This window comes from Anomalospiza imberbis, chromosome 15, assembly GCF_031753505.1.
Source record: "Anomalospiza imberbis isolate Cuckoo-Finch-1a 21T00152 chromosome 15, ASM3175350v1, whole genome shotgun sequence".
Classification (NCBI taxonomy): Eukaryota; Metazoa; Chordata; class Aves; order Passeriformes; family Viduidae; genus Anomalospiza; species Anomalospiza imberbis.
Window position 1 is genome coordinate 10,929,882 of NC_089695.1, and position 16,623 is coordinate 10,946,504.

Below are 16,623 nucleotides of genomic sequence, written 5' to 3' on the forward strand. Positions count from 1 at the left end.
AGCAATGCCTGTGTCATGATTATTTTTTACTTTAAGTCCTTTAATTGATTATATTGGTGCAGTTACCTGTCTATTAGTCACACAGTCATGGAAGGGTTTGGGTGGGAAGGAGCCTTAAAGACTGCCTAGGCCCAGCTCCTCTGCCATGGGCCAGGACACCTTCCACCATCCCAGGTTGCTCCAAGCTCCATCCAACCTCCTTGGACACCTCCAGGGATGGGGCAGCCACAGCTTTTCTAGGCACCCTGTGCCAGGGCCTCAGTGCCCTCACTACAGAGAATTTATTCCCAATACCCCATTTAACCCCACCCTCTGTCAGTGTGAAGCCATTCCCCTTGTCCTGTCACTCCAGGACCTCGTAAAGAGTCCCTCTCCAGCTCTCGTGTAGATCCTTCAGGCACTGCACGGCTGCAATTGGGATGTTCCAAAGCCTTCTCTTTTCCAGGCTGAAAAATCCCAGTTCTCTCAGCCTTTCCTCATAGCAGAGGTTCTCCATTCCTCTATTTATCCCGGTGGCCTCCTCTAGATTCATTCCAACAGATCAATATCCTTCCTGTGCTGGGGACCACAGAGCTGGGTACTCAATGCTGAATCATCTTCAGTAACAAGCTGCATTACTTCTAAGCAGGCAGAGCATGGTGCCTTTTCTCCCTGGCTTCTCAGAAGGTTCCCACTGCTGCAAGAGATGGGCAAGACGATGCCTGTGGTCTTCCAGGCAACACACAAGTGATTTACAAAATTCAGAAGGCAAACATTATACACCGGAGGGACAAAATGGGTAACACACTGCTCAACTAAAAATAAATCCTAGTATTCTAAGGGAAATGTATAAAATAGGACACAACCCTGTTTCATATCATACTTTTCTTCTGCAAAGCCTCTTCCCTGCTCTGCTTTCTATTAATGAAGACATGCACATGAAGTAATTCCCCTCATTAATCAACTTCATTCTTTTGGTTTCTTCCCACTTGAAGTGACAACCCTGCATTTGGGATGTCACGTAGTGGTGTAGCTGAGACTGATTTTAGGGATGAGCAGCAGAGGCAGATGAAACTCTCAAGAAACAGAGACTTTGGCTTCAAAAGGCCTCTCCAGTAAGTGGAGAAGAGAAGAGAATGGGTTCTGGTGAACCACAAAGGCAGCATCTCACTGGGAAAGAGGAGAAATATCATGTAGGAGAACAACTGAGTAGTTTGAAGGCAAGTATAGAAGCATCCCTGCATGAGGCAGAGGAAGAGATGGGGGCAACACTGCTAAGAGCACTGCACAGCCATTGCTTAGAACCACAGAATCATCCAGGCTGGAAATGACCTCTAAGATCATCAAGTCCAACCATTAACCCAGCACTGCCAAGCACACCACTAAATCAAGAGCCACATCTTTTAAATCCTTCCAGGGACAGAAACTCCACCACTTTCCTGGGCAGTCTGGACCCATGCTTCACAACCCTTTTGGTGAAGAAACGTTTCCTAATATCCAGTTAAACAGCTGCATAATGCAGAGATCCTGCTGCTCTCAAAGGTCAGCTCTAAGCCTACTCACAGTTCAGCTCTCCCATCTGCTCCTCATTTTCTCCTTTTCCTCCTGCCCAGATGCAGCTGCCTGCCCTGCTCACGAAAGCAGCACAGCCCCACTGCACCAGCCCTCTCTCCCTCCCAGCTCCCCAGGACAAATGGCCCAACATGCTGACAGCACACCAAGCTGAGGGGAACCCCTCTGCAGCAGGGATGCCCCTTGCCTGGGGAAGCACAGCTTGGGACAGGTCCCAGGGGATCCCAGTCCCAGGGCCTGGTCCTGCCCAACAAGAAACACATTTCCATCATTGTGGTGGCTGCACATCTGCTTTTCCTCTGCTGCCCCCATGCAAACCTGAGCTCAAGGCAGCTCTGTGGCACCTTGGCTCCTGCCTTACCATGGGCATCAGAAAGGCTTTTTCCCTTAACCTGCCCCCAGTATCAAAAGTTAAACTATTCTCTACAAAGTCTTTGTCCTTCTGGCAAATCTGGCTGAAATTGGCCAAGTTCAAATGTTACTGGGGAAAGAGAAGACAGATCCTTACAACCCTTACACTGAAATTCCAGCTGAGGTATGTGCTGTGATGCATGATCAGCGGGATGTCAAAACCAAATCAAACAAGAGCAGAAGAGCAACAAATCCCAGCATCATTCATAGCTGTTATGACAACGTTAGTAGGATATGCCATAGGGTTAAAAATGGAAACCAAAATCCTCTATGGGATTTCAAAAATAACAATAAACCTACAGAACTTCATAAAGAAAAAAACTGTTTCTGCTGTAAAGTTTTATTGTAAGGCCCAAACTGCTTCTCTTAAGATGTTAAGTATAACAATATTGAAATAATCTTATATAAGCTGTTTTCTCTCTCAGTCCCATTTCCAGAGCTCTGGATCACTTCATCCCTTTAAAGCTTCCTTTGCTTGCAGCTCAGTTATAATCTAGCAGCTCAAAGCACTGCTGGCAGAGGGATGCATGTGTCACCACACACCACTTAATATCCACCTTCTACCTCTACATTTTCACCACATCCACCCCCTGAAACAGCTCAGAGTTTATTTGATCACCCTGAAGGGAACTAAATAAGTAAATTCATTTGAATATGCAACTGGATTTAATAAAACCTGTTCATATGCTTCTGCTGAATAACACTCCCAAGCCTGCTTTATGTTTCGTTTCCTCCTTCAGGGATACATCTTGCTTTGGAAATACAATTATCCTCACCTCCTTATTAGATACAGTTAATTAGTGCAGCCATAGCCATGTGGATGTAGTAATTCAGTGTTTGCTGGTTTCAAAGTCAGGATAAGACCAGCCTGGACCAGGACTGCAGGTCCTGGGGGTAAGAGAGGGGAGGAAAAACCTCGTGGTGATGTTAATGCCATTTTCTCAGGGCAGATGTGGCAGCAGAGTTGAGGTCATTCCCAGTCTCTGATACCATCCAGAAGTGCTGGAGCATCACCAAAATCCCTCTCCAGGAGCTGGGTCAGGCAAGGTGCCAGGCTGCCCAGGGGACGGTGGGGATGCTCTCTCCTAGGGAACAGTCCCTGTTTCCTCCCAGAGTTTCTGGTTTTCAGAGTTCTGCCACTAAACCACATGACTGAGACAGGAGAAGGCACAAACCTGCCAAGGGCACTGCTAATCCAGCAGGGTTTGCCACACCCCACAAGGGCAAAAAGCCACCCTAAAAATGACAATCAACATCCCATTAGAGTGAAATTTCACATCTTAACTTCTAATAAATGAAACTCTTAATTTCCAAGAGACCCCTAAGGCATCTGCACAGCCTCCTGGCTCCAGCATCTCCGGGGCTGATGCGGGCAGGTGCCACCTGAGGGAGACAAACCCCTTCCCTGGACACAGAGCCCTGCTGGCCACAGCCTCCCCTCGCAACAAACCGAATCTATCCTCAGCATTTGGTGGAGTCCCGAGTACTTTCGTGCCAGGGATGCAAGGGCAACACAGGCTGGTTCTGCAAAATTAACCCCATCTCCCACCTCTCCATTTCTGGGGAAATGCTGCTGTCCTCCACAGGGAGGATCACAGGGGTCCAGGGGAAGTGAAAACTGCAAATAGCCCTGGAATTCCCTTCCAATCCTCCACTCTTGAGCTCCCTGACACACATAAAACTCAATAAATGTTTCTATGGTTTCTGGGCACTCAAGGGAAACCAGGCCAGGGCATGTGGTGGAGTTTTCCTAACACACTCATTCAGGAAAAAGAAAAAAGAAAAAAGGAAAAAAAAAGGGAAAAAGGAAAAATTTAAAAAAAGAAAAAAAGGGCATCAACCACAGGAAGGAGATGGCTAAGAAAAGCCAATACACCCTTCCAGAGCAACAGGCAGTGCAGAGCTCACCGCATCAATTCAAAAAGCTGGAGCAGAGATGGAAGATCTCTCTCCATGCTATGTACATGGAGAATTTACACAGTGCTTCTTACCAGCCCCGTGCACCAAGTGTGTGCTTGGGAGCGGCTCCCTGATGAGCTGCTGAGCCCTTGGAGCTGGAGCACTGTGGCCATCCAAGGGCATTGATGAGGGAGAGGGGAGCCAGCCAGGAGGCTGAGGTTTGGGATCTGGCCAGAACAAGGACTCCCTCCTCCTGCACATCCAGCAGGTCAGCTCTGCACCCACAGACAAATTTTTGGATATGGGCAAATGAGGATCTATCTCAACACCTGAGGCTCTTTCACCAGTATCCCTTATTAGAGTTCTAAGTGGGACAAACCCCAAAACCTTCACTCACTTTGCAGTCCAGTGAACTCTTAAGCCAGAGCTGAATACTACCATGAAAGGGCTCAAGTGTTTCATCCCTACAAACATTAAGGGAGATTATTGCTCAGACTTTTAAGTTTTAGGGCTGAATCCCTCAAAAGCTATTGCCAATGAAGAAAGAGAGGAGGGAAGAAGTGAAAAAAAGAAGCTTAAAACAGGCAAGGAAAATCAAGTGTCACAGAAAATGCTGGAGAGGACCACAGAGCGCAGATTAGAAAAGAATAAAAATAAAAGGAGCAGTGGAGTTACCGGGTAACCATCGCGTCCTGACTGCCCCTGTGGGGGGGAACAAGGGAGATCAGTCAGTCAATGCACCTGGAGAACTTTGACATCACATAGCAGCAGGCAGGACACGGGGCCATCGGCTCTCCAGCCAGCCCTGGCACTAAACTCTGGAGAAACCTCTGGGGGCAACTTTCCTACCAGAGAGGTCACATCTACAGCGTATTTCCCCTGGATTGTGATCTCCTGCCCCTCTTTGGCTACTTACCACAGGTTTTGCCAACTTGCACCCATCCCTGCTGCCTGTGCCCAGCCCCTGCTGGCCCTGAAACCACAGACATGCATGGCACACTCTGGCTCCTGGCCATAAAGCTGCCCTGGGATGGGGGGGCCAAGAGGAAAGAAAACACCTCAGTGTTGGGGAGAGGTCGTGGAGGCTGAGGCAGGAGCCAGGACAGCAATCACTGAGCTTCAAACTCCTGTTCCAGCACTTGATCTGGTGAAGGTTTACCCCTCTAAGATCCATTAACTTCCTTGCAGGATGCGCTGTCCCAGCTCACATCTAAGCTTTGCTTTGCTTGCAGTGAAGCAGAAAGCACAGCTGATGCTGCAGAGAACCACCCTACTGAAGTTCCTAGCAGCAGCTGCAGGATCAGCAGAACAAAACCCAGCCCATTCAGGGTATTTCAGCCCATTCGGGGTATTTCACCTTTCGTGCTCGCCTCGGGGGGTTCCCAGAGGCGTTCACAGCCCGAGGGGCTGTTAACCATGCCGTGAGCCACAGCAGAGCCTGCTGCAAGCCAGACCCACGGCGGATCCCGGGAAGGAGCTGCTGAGATTCAGCTGGCACACAGATCGGCAGCGAGGCGAGTGTCTGGTGCAGCAATGTCACCTGCTGCCACCAACACAGAGGTGTCAGTGCTGTGGGCGCACAGCTGGAGTCAGGCTTTGCTCGTGGCATGGGACACCTCCGGCAGCCCCTTCACACCGGTTATGGGGCTCGCCCTTCTCCTAAGCATCCCTGCAGCTGCAGCGCCTCCTGCAGCACTCCTGGCTCATCCAGAAACAGCCCTGGCTTCAGCAGCTGCCTATTTAACCAAACACAGCTTGGGATAAAGTGTTCAGGGAGGTTTTATGGAGAGGTATGGCAGTGGAGCACACACAGAGAAATAGGAAGCATTTGGAACGCCCTGCCCTCGCTTGCTGGTGAGCTCCCCAGCCAGCACACTAACATATAATGTGTTCGCTAATATCTGTGACTGTAAATGTTTAATTACAGTCTGTGGTAAGTCTATATTTCAAATTTCCTACCCAGCATGTGATTTTAATACTCTCCAAAACAGAGGTTTTATAGCATATCTAAGCAGAATACCCCTTACTCACAGACAGGACAATCAATCATCCATCAGCCACAAATCCTGTACCACAAATTCTAATAATTTTATATGCATAACTAACTTATGACAGCCAAAAGAATAAAATACCAGAACAACTGCTACTAGGGAACAACAGAATTGGGGATACAGTTAGAGCAGTGTAATGCTGTACATGTAAGAAGTAATCAATTCCTTCTGGCCTAAATCAAGAAACAGAAGAAACTAATAAATGCAGTACTGTTAAAGTAAAATAATATTGTGGTTCTGTGGGTTCTAGGACTCATTTTATATTGTGCTTAAAGAAGTCTCTGGCAAAGGCCATTTATGCTAAAAAGCAGGATTAAAAAAAACCAAAACCAACCAACCAACCAACAAACCCCACCCAACCCAAAAATTAACTAAACCAGGAGTTGTCTTTCAAAGAAGGGCAAGGGGAGAGGAAAGGAAAAAAAGATCTTGTTTGTGTTAAATCTCCCCTGTGCTCCGTTTGCAATTCAATAGTGCCGTGGGAACCAGGAAATGAAACCAACTAGAGACAAAGAAAAATTAATAGTGCACCATATGTTGCCTGTGTTGGATCGCCATAATAAACGTGACCAGACAGCACACGTGAGGCAGCACCACCCTGGCTGCGTGTGGGCTGATAAGAGCCTCTGAGCACGACCAAACAGCTCCACAAACCCATTTCCAGCTAGCCAAAGTTCTTCAATCAACAGGGAGTGTCCCTTAAAGGTGTATATGGGGAGTTTTAAATAGGCAGTATCCCAGTATCCTCTTTATTTGTAATCCCAAACAATTGTTCTGCTCAACTGCCTCTTAAGTATTTACCTTTAAGTTGAAATAGAAGCAAAAATTCAAAGGGCTGAAAACCCTCAACTAAACCCACAGGCAGTGCTGTCAGCCCCAGGAGAACCAAAGCCATGGTGCTGGGACACCCCCCACTTCTTGTCACCAAAACAGAACTGGGAATTTATTAGCCCAGGAATAGTTGCCAAATTTATTTTCCCTAAAATAAGCCCTTTCAACCCAGTGAGGCTCTATAGGAAGAGAGCAACGTGAAGAAATGCCTCTGCTAGAGCAATGACAGACAAGGAAATGTGGCTGCAAACAGCCTGAACCTCTCTTCTTCCTCCTCCTCCTCCTCTGGGGGAAGAAAGGTACAAAACCAGAAGCACTTAATACCCATAATTTATTTTTTAAACCAACCCTCAGCAACTTGGAGGGCACAAATAAAACATAAATTCTCACTCCAAAACCAGCAGAAGAACAACAGATTTGGATGTGGTGGCACAGCCAAAGGCACGTCTGAACATTTGAAAGGAGGAGTTGACACATTTTCAACTATTACCCCTTCAAACAACTATTTCCCCATAAATTTTCTGGTTGCATTGGTAGGAATGCTCATTATTCTACCCAAGACTTCAAAGAAAGAAGCAAGCAAGCTATGGTTTTCCCTCTAGCCCCCCTTGTGAGGCAACCAAACCCATATTAAATGCTGGAAACACAATAGATAAGAAAAGCAAGACAGAGCTTTAGAACCAATAAACCCAGTAACATGTTAAATATTAGTACAGCACTCTTTCTGTTAAACAGAGGCAGACTAAAGAACTCTTTAAAGGGAAAACTCCTTTTTTACTGAATATTTTCTGAGTTTAAAATTAGTGGAAGTCCCTTGGGGCAGCAAGTTAAACATTTTAAAATTCCCCCCCCAATTTGTCTACAATCACCAAAAAAAAAAAAAAAATGCAGCAGCATCTGGTACTGATTTTGTTTCCAGACACACCTCTACCAAAAAAAGGCTGTGCTTTTGCAAGGACACAAAGGCAGGGAAAGGGGAAGCCTTAACTTTGTTGATCCAACAGTAAAATCCACGATACTTACTGCAGGTCCTGGAAAACAAAAGAAAAACAAAGAGAAAAAGAGTCAATTTCAAAAAAAAAAAGTATAATCTGATAAAGCAACACAAAGCAGGAAGCAACACCAGAACGATTTAGGACTCTTCAGTCCAATTCCCATGCAAAGACTTTCCAGATACACTCAGCACCATCCACACTCTCCTGTTACAGCCCCATCTCACCCGTGCTGCTGGCACAGCAGTGCTGACAGGGGTGTACACCCACTCTTTTCCCATCTTTTCAAAGTTTTTTCTGTTTCCTCTCCCCCCACAAGACCCCGGGCATGTCACAGGACAGGGCCCATGTGCAGGGCATCAGGGCCTTGGGCACCACCTGTGGCCAGCAAAAAGGAGACCAAAATGGCCAGAAAAATGTGCAAATTTCTAGGAATAAAACCTATATTTTCACCACGGACCTTATTTATCCGTTGGGTAATGCAGGAGGAGCAGGGTATGAGCTCACAAAAGCCAGAGGAGCAGAGCAGTGTGGTAGGGACCTGACAAGGGCAGTGCTGCTGCTTCCACAGACCCCAAACGCTTCTGTCGGATGTGCCCACCTCTCCCTGACCTCCACACATGTCACACAAGCCCAGAGCCCTGTGTCACCCCCATGTGCCCCTGCTTGTGCTCCCTGGAGTGCTGCACAGTGCCGCAGCTCCAGGGAAATTCCCACCGCGCCCACGGCAGGCTTTGGGGGCCAGGGGCACAGTCTGAGGCTGGCTTTAGCAGTAGGAAAAGAAACATTCCCCAAAGTCCCCCAGCAGGGCAGGGTGTTCACCACCAGCCACACCAATTCCTGCAGTTTTCCCACTGCTTGCCCAAGCTGGTGCTGCACTGAGGTGAGCACGGAGCCCAAATCCAAAGCAATCATGTTGCACACTCCTGTCCATGAGGCAGCCTATAGCTCTGTTTGGGATTTCTTCATGCTCTGATTCTTGCCTGATCAAAACCAGAAACTAGAAACACAATTAGAAAAGGAAAAAAAGTGGGAAAGCTTAAAAGGGAGGCAAAAAAAGAGAAAAAAACCAAAAACCCTTGTTCATCTATGTTATTCAACAATATTATTCAAGACGCATATTTCAAGTCAATGCCTTTTCAAGGATTTTAAAATTAATTTTAAAATTAAAAACATCACTAATTTGAATTAAATAAAAACCAAACAAGCTTAAGAATGAGGGGTGGCAGCAAGTAATGGCTGGCAGTGCACCAAGAACCATCCCACTGACCTGTGTCTGTCACCTGAAGGGGGTCAATGCCACACAACCACACCTGGGGCAGGGACAACCTCCAGGCCAGGAGCACAGAGGCTTAACTTGCTCTCCTTGGTTTAATTTCTTCTGAATACAGAAGCCAGTGGCTCTATGCCAATTTATTAACTGAGAATCATAAACCTGATTTATTAACTCACTTACACCAGGCTACCCACAAGAGCCCTTTTGTGGAAAATCAAGACTTAAGTCTCAAAGAAGTGGGCAGGAAATTATTTTAATATGGGATTTCAATCATGTACCAATTATAATCTCTTTGGAATTTGTTGCCTACTTTCCTTTTCTCAGCTACTGTTTTTTTCTCACCAACACGTGCAGGCAAGTGCTCTTTTAAAGTGCTTCCTCCTCCCAAATCCAGGAATCTGTCAAATGGGAAGGTCTGTAAATGCACCTCTGGATGTTCTCCAGCCCCACCAGTGGAGTTACACCAATCTCTTACTGTGCTGCTGGCCAACTGAGGCTAAATAAATCTTCATTAAGGCATAAAGTTAAACCTATTGAACTGATCTTTTCTCCTCCTAAGAACAACATAACTTTCTGGTTTGCTGAATATGTTTTTCAACAGCCCAGCCACAAAACACTTGTTTCCTATGGAAAAAAAGTAAAATATTTTTGCAATTCAATGATAAATAAAGAAGCTGATCCTGTACCCAGGGGCTGCCCTTCATCCAGTCATCTCATCATTGTGGGCACATTGCACAAGATTTATGCTCTTTTCAAAGAAATTTGCCAGAATTTACTGCTAATAATTTTGACTGGCAATAATCAGTTTGAGAGGCTGCAAGGAAGAATGAAACAACTTGGAAATTCTTCTAACAACAAATAAAAGTTGAAAACAGTCTTTGTGTATTGAAAACTATGTGACAAATTAACTTGGGGGCTGATTCCAGAAGGCAGAGGAAAAAGACAAAAAAAACCCTGCAAATGTACAGATTTTGGTCTATGACTGATTTACCTGAACAGGGAGGATGCTGCTGTGACCAGGAGTGAGCACCTTGTGCTCAAGCATGCAAGAGCACGGAGATATATGGAAACACAAAAAGATTCCTTAAGAACGTGCACAGCTGTGCTAGCAGGAGGTGAAAATCAAAACTCATTAAAAATTAATGACCCAGATTTCCTGATTGACCAACATTATTGTTATTTTGTATATGCAAAGCCTGAGTGGGTCACAGCAGCATCATCCCCAGCAGTACACAAACATATGGGAAATGACAGGTCACAGTCATTTATTTCCAAGTATTTTTTCAGCTTGGAAATTTTGGGATGATATTTCTGTTAAATCTGCAGTTCATTTATCATGCAAGCTCCCCTGCCATGAGAGGAGAGAGCCAGGCAGGGGAAACAAAACCAGCCAGACATTTCCAACAGCTCAGGAAGAGTCAGAGGGGACTTTGCTGCAACTCTAAAGGGCAAATTGCCCATCCCCAAGGTAGCAAACATGCATCTGTGGCCATCCAAAGATGTAAAAAAAAAAAAAAAAATTAAAAAAACTATATTAATACATGGCTATGTGTATTTAAACACAAGCACTATGTATATACATACACATAGAGCTATTAATTCAGGCTGCTGTAAGGGGAGTAACAGCCATGGGTAACAAGAGGTAACAACTGCTACAGCCATAAGAAGCCACAGAATTTGGGAAAAGCTATTTGTCACTGTGTGTTGACCTCTAACTCCTGTCTGTGCCTCAGTGCTGGGGCACACAGGGAATATGCTCTCCTAGCACAGGCTCATTACTGAGAGCACATGTGGGACACATTAGATTTTTCCTGAAGTTCAGCAGAAGTCCTTGGGTATGAGGTTGCCACAGGCAGTTTGTAGTGAGAAATAGGGGGAGCAATAGAAATGCCCAAATAAATACAATTTTCTGTGTGATTTACCCACATGCAGCCCTGTGTGTACTTACTGAATAACAACTGTATATTTACACTTGTCCATTCAATCACATGGCTAATGGGTTTGAAAGCATAAATCTTGATATGTAAAATACAGGATTTTAAGTGTGTATAGGGCTGGGAGAGAAATAAGCCTTCCCTGCATAGAAATCACATTGGTTTTTTTCCTTTTAAAAAAAGCTTTAGACTCCTGCTTTTTCCAAATCAGGATTATTTGCACAAACAGAATAGCTGTAAAAAAAAAAAAACAAAACCTCCCAAACAAACAAAAAACCCCTTTCAATTAAATCTTTGTTAGAAGTTCAACATCTGCAGTATAATGTAAAGAAAAAGAAAAAATCATGGATGGTGGGCAGAAGACTTCTATCCCACAGCAAAATTTCAACATATTTCCCCAAAAACTGCTTTTGAGATGAAAACATTTTGTAAACAAATTTTTTTTTCTGCCAGAAACAGAAATTATCCCAAGTCAGGATTTTCCAATGAAATAACACTTCATCAAAAAAATGCCCTCTCAGGCCCACCTGTAAAGGCAATTTTGAGTTTAAACCAGCCAGCATTTATCCCCCCAGGCTGTAGCTGTGCACAGCTGATGCAAACAGCAGCTACACAACACCCCAGCCATCAGCTGTGGGTGTTTGTGTCCTGGGGCAGCTCTTGCTTCATGTGAGGAGAGCAGAGCCTTACTCAGAGACTTCCCAAGCTGAACATTTCACGTGGATTGTCTCCTGGTTTATCTTGAGAGATTTTGAGCTTCAGATCAGTTTTTGGATCAATTGTCAAGCCAGGGGAAGAAAGCAGAATGATATTCCAAGAGACAGGAACATCATCTTCCACCATCTAGCTGTGCAAAACCTTTGAACCAATACTTCAACTAAGCTCCCAAATCCTGGATCCTATTCATCCATCCTTCAGGAACACCCCAGCATGGCTCAATCTTTAAAACAATAAACACAAATCCCCGTGAGGGCGGTGCATCCGTACCCCATCCCGCTCACGCAGCACCAGCTGGCAGCAAGAGGGCAACCAAAACCTCCCAGGTCCCTGGCAAAAATCCGTGTTATTTCACAAACGCTCACTCCAACAGTTGAACTGTGTCCTCACTGGGACATATCACATTGGAAAAATAAGCTAACATGACATTAAACCTGATTTTGCCTTTGGCAAGGGAAAGGAACTGCATCTGAGATGAGCAGGCTGGCTGTCAGGGCCAATCACGACAGCAAATGCTGCAAAACCTTTGTTACAACCCCACAGTGAGAGAAGGCTGAAAATCCCATATAAAATTGTATTAAAATGTGTTTTTCTTTTTATACACTGCTTCCATGGGTGGGTGCACATGACTCTTTAAGGCTGTGCTTGCTTTCCAGCTGGAAAAGAAACTGCTGATGACCATGGGCAGGAATTAGGGTGCTGGGACCCTTGTGTCTGTCCTGGCAGGGTGGGATGGAGCTCGGGACTTGCTGGACCAGACCAAACAGCCAAAGTGACATCCCCCAGGGAAGCTGCTGGTGTGAATTTTCTGGCCTCGTGGTAGCAATAGTGGGATAAATTGGTTTTTAAAAGTAGCCTCTTTTGCAGTGGTTGTACCCAGCTCCAGGACTGCTCCTCTGCTGCAGCAGTGATTCCCACAGGGCCAGATGATGGAGAGAGTAAATAAAATGGGTTGGATGGAGCCATTTGACTCAATTCCTCCCTGGTTTGTTCAGCTGGGCTGATGGTGGCAGGAACACTCCCCAGGTACTTGATCCTTGTGTCTGAGGTCAGGGAAGGGATGACAGGGGGATGACTGTGCCACCACGGGGAGCTCGAGCTGCCACCAGAGATGTGAAGCCCAAAGGGAGGCCGGGGTTTAGTGCAGCCCCCTCTGCCCTCCAGGGCTCTCCAGGGGGAAACTTGTTGCCTTTATGCTTCTCTACAGCAAAATAAATTATCAGCCCAGAGGCAAGGCCCCAGCAGGACCCCCTGCCTGCCCTTGGCAGGTTCTGGGGCAATGGGGGTTCACCCCGTTAGTTTAACAACTGTTTTTTGAAGCATGTGGAGCCAGGCTTGTCCCACATCCAAACAGTGTAAATAGTTTTTTTGTTTTTTTTTTTTTTTTTGCCAGAAATGGTTTAAAAATTAATCTTTTATGGAATGGTGCATATCTGTGGAAGAGACCAGTTGTCCCAATGCGTTTTCATGATGATGAATTCTTAGTTTAGAGAAACAGAGCTGTAGGATTAATTTATTTAATCTGAATCCATCATGGCAGAAGAAAAAAGCAAAATTCAGCCTTGGTTTAGATCAACAAGAGGGTGTGATTAAAAAGGACAGGAGTATCTCTTAACAGTTTCTCTGCTTGTTTCTTAGAGATATACATTGAAAGTTTCAATATAATCTGAAAAGGTTTTTCAACATGACTATTTCAACAAAGGCCAAAGAAAAACACTTCCCTTGGCAGGGCTGAGCCTTCTGGCTCTTCAACAGCCTTTGTCTGGAGACTGTGAAGCCCTAACCAGGCAGGGTCCCTGGGGATGGACACCAGCATGCTACACAAACAAAGTTTTATTCACATTTATCAGCTGTAGTGAAGGAACAAGGGCCCAGTTTATGTGTGGTCAGGTTCTCAAACAGATATAGAAATATATATTCAAGTTATCTGGAGAAACAAACATCAGTCAGCTCAGCCAAAAGCAACAGACAGCGGGATGCCTGCTCCCTGTGTATCTGCAGCGGGACAGCGCAGGCTCTGCACTGCATTCCTTGGATTTCACTGGGTTGCCCCTCTGAGCCCGAGTGTGTGGCTGTGTGCAGTGGGTGGCAGCTGCACTCTTCTCTATTTTCCTCCACAACTGCAGAAATTTAAAAAAAGCTGTAACTAAGGTTTGAAATTTTTTATCATCAATAATTAATTTCTTTTTTTTTTTTTTTTTTTCTTTTACAATGCTTGTTTTCTTGCTGGTTCTGCATTGATTCCCTGGCAGCTTCCTGCTTCATCAGAGGGATGCTCAAGTGCATTTGCAGATGTGTCACAGCACGAGGGAAATTGCTGCTTTTCAAAAGTTTTGCATGAAGCAGGGAGAAGAGATTTAAGGGCACGTGCGAGCCCAGCGTTACCTCCCAGATTTTTGTATGGACCAGAGACACATCTTGCACAGCGTTTACATAAATGCCTGCATATAAAATCAGACCCATTGGCTGACCTCTCCAGCTGCCCTTGGTAGAATGCTGTGTTCCACTGTGATCCTTAAAGCCCTTAGGTGATATTTAAAAAAAAAAAAAACCAAGAAAATAATCAAAGCTGTCTGGTGACTATTCCTACAGCCCGGTTGCTGGGAAACTGAAACAAATTAACAAAGCTGGCTGGGCTCCACCACCACCCCATCAGCACCTATCCCCTGGCCAGGAGTAAATCCCTGATGCTTCAGGAACAAAAATATCTCAGAAAATCCCTAATACACTCAGGAATACCATCAGTGGAAGGGAAGGGAAATGCCTGCCCGCCTTTCTTGTCCATCAGCCCATGAGTTCACGTGCTGTTCCTGGTGTGCAGCACATATCCACTCAATTTCCTTATCTCAGAGTTTAAAAAATTGTTTAAAATGTTGGTGATCAGAAAGTTATGCTGCCCTTTTTAAAATTCCAGTTGTGAATTTTCAATAGCAAGAGGCAGCAGAGAACAGAATTCAGCCTCCTCACTAAATGAAAATCCACTGGCTCCAGTTCATTCTATCAGTGTTCAAGAATAAGAGCTGGGACATGTAATTTCATGTGCTGCTTTCTGGCACAGTGAGGCAATCCCAAAATCTGCCTGGCTCTCTGGGCACATCCCTATTTTCCTCAGAAAGAGCAACACCAGCTGCATCTCTCCCTTCTCCAGCAGCACTCAGACTCAACAGCAGAATGTAAACAGCGCCTCTACCCAGCTGAAACGGGCAGTCCTTTCCCATTTCAGAGACAGGGACAAAGCCCCAGACCTCACCAGATACACTGAAGTGACAGACACACAGCATTACAGTCAGCTCAAATGAAAATCCCCAGCAAGGCTGCTCCGTGGTTTCAGCCCGGCTGAGGGCACACTGATGCTCAGGGGACATGCCCAAGGCTGGTGGCTGAGGTTTGGGAATTCCTGACTCCCAAATGCAGACATCACCACCCCATGGCTGGCAGGCAACATATGGACATGTCCACATGCAGACACCAAGCCAGTGCACACCTCCCATCCAGCATGGCTGGGGAATTCCCTGTTTCCATGCTATTTCCTATTCACTGTCCCTCTTCAGTGTTGGGTGAGCAGTGATGAGGCTGAATGCTACAAAGAGAAATGGAAGGATGGCTAAAAAATGCAACAGCTGTGGGTGTTTTGAGTGAAATAGTTTTTTGTGGTTTTTTTTTTTTTTTTTTTTTTTGATTGGCTGGTTTCTTCCTTCAATTTCTTTAAAATTTGGTTTGGGTTTTTAGGGTTTTGGGAGTTGGTTTTGGTTTGTTTTTTTTTTAGTTTTTAATAAAACCCTTTTCATGCCCAGCACACAAGGGTGAGGGAAGCCCCTGTTCCCTGTGAGATGGAGGTGGCAGGTGTCATTTCCCAAAGGCTCCTACACCACCCATGACACCCCCATTCCCTCAGTGCCCCTGGGGCAGGTGATGCTTACCGGGTTCTCCGCGCCGCCCGGGCTTCCCTCGCCTCCCCGGGGGCCCTGTGGGAAGCAGAGAGCACAGGGTTAGCGTCGTTGTTGAGGCAGGACAGGAACAGAAGAACTCCAAGATCAAAAGGCAAAAGAGAACTCTACTTTATTTCAAATGCACCGCTCTATTTATAGGGAACATCATGCAGACCAATTTCATTGGTCTTAAAGTAAAAACATCTCCCACCATTGGTGTGCAGTGAATGACACAGAGTGGCAGAACAACAAGAACAACAAGATAAAGAATTATTTATATTCCTTTGAAACACTTTCCCAGGTTAGAAACCTCTCTCTTTCTCTCTGACTGAACTGAGAATACCCATAGGTTAGTGATGACCCTCGGACAGCAAGTTCAGGAGAGCATGTACCACATCTCCTTCCCTTTGGACACATCTCATGTCTTCCCCCCTTTCCCAAGTACCAAAACTATTAGTATGCTGCACAACTTAAATACCACTTTTTTTCCCCCACAATATAATTCCAATGAAAAAACCAAAGCAAGCTGGGAAGCAGGTTTTGAAGTTATCAGTATTGCTTTACACAGTAGAGAACCACGGATCTAACATGATCCAAAATTCTGGAAAAAATCCTTTGCTGAGCAAGCAGCATTGTTGTGCAGCCCCTGTGTGCTTCAGATGCCTGCCACAGGTTTGCAAATCACAATATTTTAAGTATTAAAGCAATGATCATGAACCTCTTGATACTAATCATTATCTGAGTCAGAGCTGCTTCTGTGCAACTGCTGACAGAGCCTAGATCTGGTCATACATTTTTAATTTCAGATATAAAGCTTGCTGTAGTCTTACCCTACTGGGCAGCAATGACTAAGGGATCAATAAAATGCCATAAGTGACAAAATACCCTTAATTAAGGAAAAAAAGCACTCAAACAATAAACTCTGATACAGAATACTGCTCCAGCACACACAGAGCATCCATGTCCCTGGCAAAGCCATAACACCACGCCCTTCATGCCATTGTGTTGCAGCCTCTCTGCTGCAGCCAGCAT

The 16,623-nt window shown here is 45.5% G+C and overlaps 1 protein-coding gene across 1 annotated transcript in view; it reads right to left on the reverse strand.

Moving 5' to 3' along the window:
* COL23A1 (collagen type XXIII alpha 1 chain) overlaps positions 1 to 16,623 on the reverse strand; it is a 178,211-nt gene that overhangs the window by 36,020 nt on the left and 125,568 nt on the right. Inside the window, exons 3-5 of the mRNA XM_068205849.1 lie at positions 15,583 to 15,627; positions 7,767 to 7,774; positions 4,537 to 4,563 (exon numbers count right to left, since the gene is read on the reverse strand). Coding sequence (XP_068061950.1) covers positions 4,537 to 4,563; positions 7,767 to 7,774; positions 15,583 to 15,627 — 80 coding nt within the window. The remainder of the gene's footprint in view (positions 1 to 4,536; positions 4,564 to 7,766; positions 7,775 to 15,582; positions 15,628 to 16,623) is intronic.